General features: G+C 52.3%; 1 protein-coding gene across 1 annotated transcript; it reads left to right on the top strand.

The window, feature by feature from the left end:
- The first annotated feature begins 507 nt into the window (after window positions 1–507).
- On the top strand, window positions 508–2,510 carry LOC123442453 (patatin-like protein 2). The gene is made up of 5 exons (XM_045118500.1): window positions 508–769; window positions 875–1,056; window positions 1,174–1,360; window positions 1,461–1,613; window positions 1,825–2,510. The coding sequence occupies exons 1-5, from the start codon at window positions 536–538 to the stop codon at window positions 2,368–2,370; spliced, it is 1,302 nt and encodes a 433-aa protein (XP_044974435.1). The 5' UTR covers window positions 508–535; the 3' UTR covers window positions 2,371–2,510.
- The last annotated feature ends 221 nt before the right edge of the window (window positions 2,511–2,731 follow it).

Raw genomic sequence — 2,731 nt, 5'->3', positions numbered from 1 at the left:
TAGGTAAGGTAAGAGGTAAAGATAAAGATAAAGCCATCCAACATTCCAGAAGAGTAAATGGACCAGGTAAACAACAAAGAATGAGTACCACTCACTCTCGGCCCTTATCGGTACGTGTCCCTCGGACGGAGCACCACTCACACCACACGCAGAGCCTGCCACACGAAATATAGTGGCACCATCCTATTGGACGAATAGTTCATACCAGCCATGAATGGTCCACGGAGACTGGAAATAGTTTAGAATCATTTTTCTCCAGTGTTATCGCGTGCGTGCATGTTGCGGCCATGACAGGCTCGCCAGCCCCCGCGTCTTTGGCTCCTTCAATTCAACTTGTTGACTCGTCGCACGGTACGGCCATGACCACCGGCATATGCACGATGCTTCCGGCGTTCCGGCGGGGAGCACGACTTTTCCTAGTGACCGGTCATATAAATATGGTATACAGGCGTGCACCTCAACCACCATCAACAACAACGCCGTCGTCACAAAAAGTGCCAAAGACAATCGAACCAGCCAGCTGATCGAACCAACCATGCCGCCGGCCATGCAAGTAGCTGAAGGGGCCGGGAAGAGGAGCAACGGGCCCCGGATTCTGATGAACGCGGCGCAGCGTGTCCTCTGCCGCGGCGCATCGTCGTCGCTGGGGAGCCCCAGGTCGCCGCCGCCCTCCTACGGGAGCATCGTCACCGTGCTGAGCATCGACGGCGGCGGCGTCCGCGGGATCATCCCCGGCACCATCCTCGCCTTCCTCGAGGAGAAGCTCCAGGTACGTACCCCTAGTTAAATCCTCTTACATGCACGCACGTTTGGCTTTGTGTGATCTAATGCACAGTACCAGTTCTAATGAGTTGCCATGAATATATATGTGTAGGAGCTTGACGGGCCGGAGGCGAGGATCTCGGACTACTTCGACGTGATCGCCGGGACGAGCACCGGCGGGCTGGTGACCGCCATGCTCAGCGCGCCCGACGATGCGGGCCGCCCGCTCTTCGCCGCCAAGGACATCAACCAGTTCTACCTCGACCACTGCCCGAGTATCTTCCCTCAAGCCAGGTACAGAGATCGCATGCACGTATACAAATCTACCTAAAACAATCTCCTGCGTCTGCATGCATGGTCGATCATCTTGACGTATGTATATGTGTGTATGTTGTGTGGTGTGATGTGCAGCAAAGGTCCTTTTGGGTTGATGAGGAGCATGATGGGACCCAAGTACAACGGCGAGTACCTCCACACCATCGTCAAGAAGCTCCTCGGCGACACACGCGTCGGTGACACGCTCAATAACATCGTCATACCAACTTTCGACATCAAACTCCTGCAGCCCACAATCTTCTCGACGTACAACGTATGTGATGTGTTATGTGTGGACAACAGATTAATAAGCAGCATGCATGTCGCTTGCACGGTTGCACCACGCCTGCTGATTTATATATATATGTATGTAGGCCATGAAGGATAAATCCAAGAACGCTCTTCTATCGGACGTCTGCATCAGCACATCCGCCGCACCGACATACCTCCCCGGCCACCACTTCCAAACGGAGGGCAAGGATGGCAAGCTCCGGGACTTCAACCTCATCGACGGTGGCGTCGCCGCAAACAATCCGGTGAGTCCGTCGTGCTAACACGACACGCCAACTCAATTAGTGAGATTTGCAAACCTAAATTAATTAGCTTATCACCTAGCTAATAGTATAACAGTTAAGTGTGATCCGGTTATGATGTTGATGTATGGAAACAGTTGACTATCATCCGGTTGCGATGTTGATGTATGTATCGAAAATTCTCTGCCTGACAACTGACATGGATACATTACAGACCCTGCTGGCGATGACGGACGTAAGCAAGCAGATCCTGATGGGAAACCCGGACTTCTTCCCCATCAAGCCCGCGGACTACGGCAAGTTCATGATCCTCTCGCTAGGCACTGGTACTGCCAAGATCGAAGAGAAGTTCGACGCTGCCGAGTGCAGCAAGTGGGGCCTCCTTGGGTGGCTCTACAACAGGGGCGCCACACCCATCATCGACAGCTTCAGCCAGGCCAGCGCCGACCTTGTCGACATCCACGCTTCTGTGCTCTTTCAGGCGCTTCACTGCGAGAAGCGATACCTCCGGATCCAGGACGACGAGCTCAACGGAGAGACGGCATCCGTTGACGTGTCAACGCCGGAGAACCTCCATCGGCTCGTCGACGTTGGCAAGGCGTTGCTCAAGAGGCAGGTGTGCAAGGTGAATGTCGAGACGGGCAAGAACGAGCCCGACCAAAACAGGAGCACCAACGAGGAGGAGTTGGTCAATTTCGCACGCATGTTGTCAGAGGAGCGCAAAGCCAGGCTTCGGAAGGAGGGCGATGTTGAATTCTAGAGAAATGGGACATTTCTTACTACTGGAATTTGATGAACCGACCAGCACTATATATATATAAATTATTAGTGTATCATAGAGTTGATTTTGTTGGTTTCTTTGAGACTAAAAGACAGACCATTGATAGCCATATTCTGAAATCCATTGCTTGTGGTGGTGATTTCTGCTGGCATACCTTACCTGCTATTAATACTGCTGGTGGCATTCTTTGTTGAAATTAGTAGTGGGCCTTAGGTCCATAAAAGAATTTCAGAATCTCCAAGGGCTCATGTAGGTGGTGGCATGATAAGATGATGGTGAGAAGTTTAGTCCCACCCCGCTAGTGGAGAAGAAGTTGGACCCCTTTATAAGGGGCTCTCTT

This window comes from Hordeum vulgare, chromosome 3H (assembly GCF_904849725.1).
Source record: "Hordeum vulgare subsp. vulgare chromosome 3H, MorexV3_pseudomolecules_assembly, whole genome shotgun sequence".
In the NCBI taxonomy this organism is placed as follows: Eukaryota; Viridiplantae; Streptophyta; class Magnoliopsida; order Poales; family Poaceae; genus Hordeum; species Hordeum vulgare.
Note: the sequence above shows the minus strand (reverse complement) of the source record. Positions and strands in the feature narration are given on the sequence as shown.

Excerpts from the sequence above, each read along its gene's own strand:
- LOC123442453 (XM_045118500.1), top strand. The coding sequence starts at position 536 with ATGCCGCCGGCCATGCAAGTAGCTGAAGGGGCCGGGAAGAGGAGCAAC. Across the intron at positions 1,361-1,460 it reads CGACGTACAACGTATGTGAT|GATAAATCCAAGAACGCTCT; the intron begins GTGTTATGTGTG and ends TAGGCCATGAAG. Across the intron at positions 1,614-1,824 it reads GCGTCGCCGCAAACAATCCG|ACCCTGCTGGCGATGACGGA; the intron begins GTGAGTCCGTCG and ends GATACATTACAG.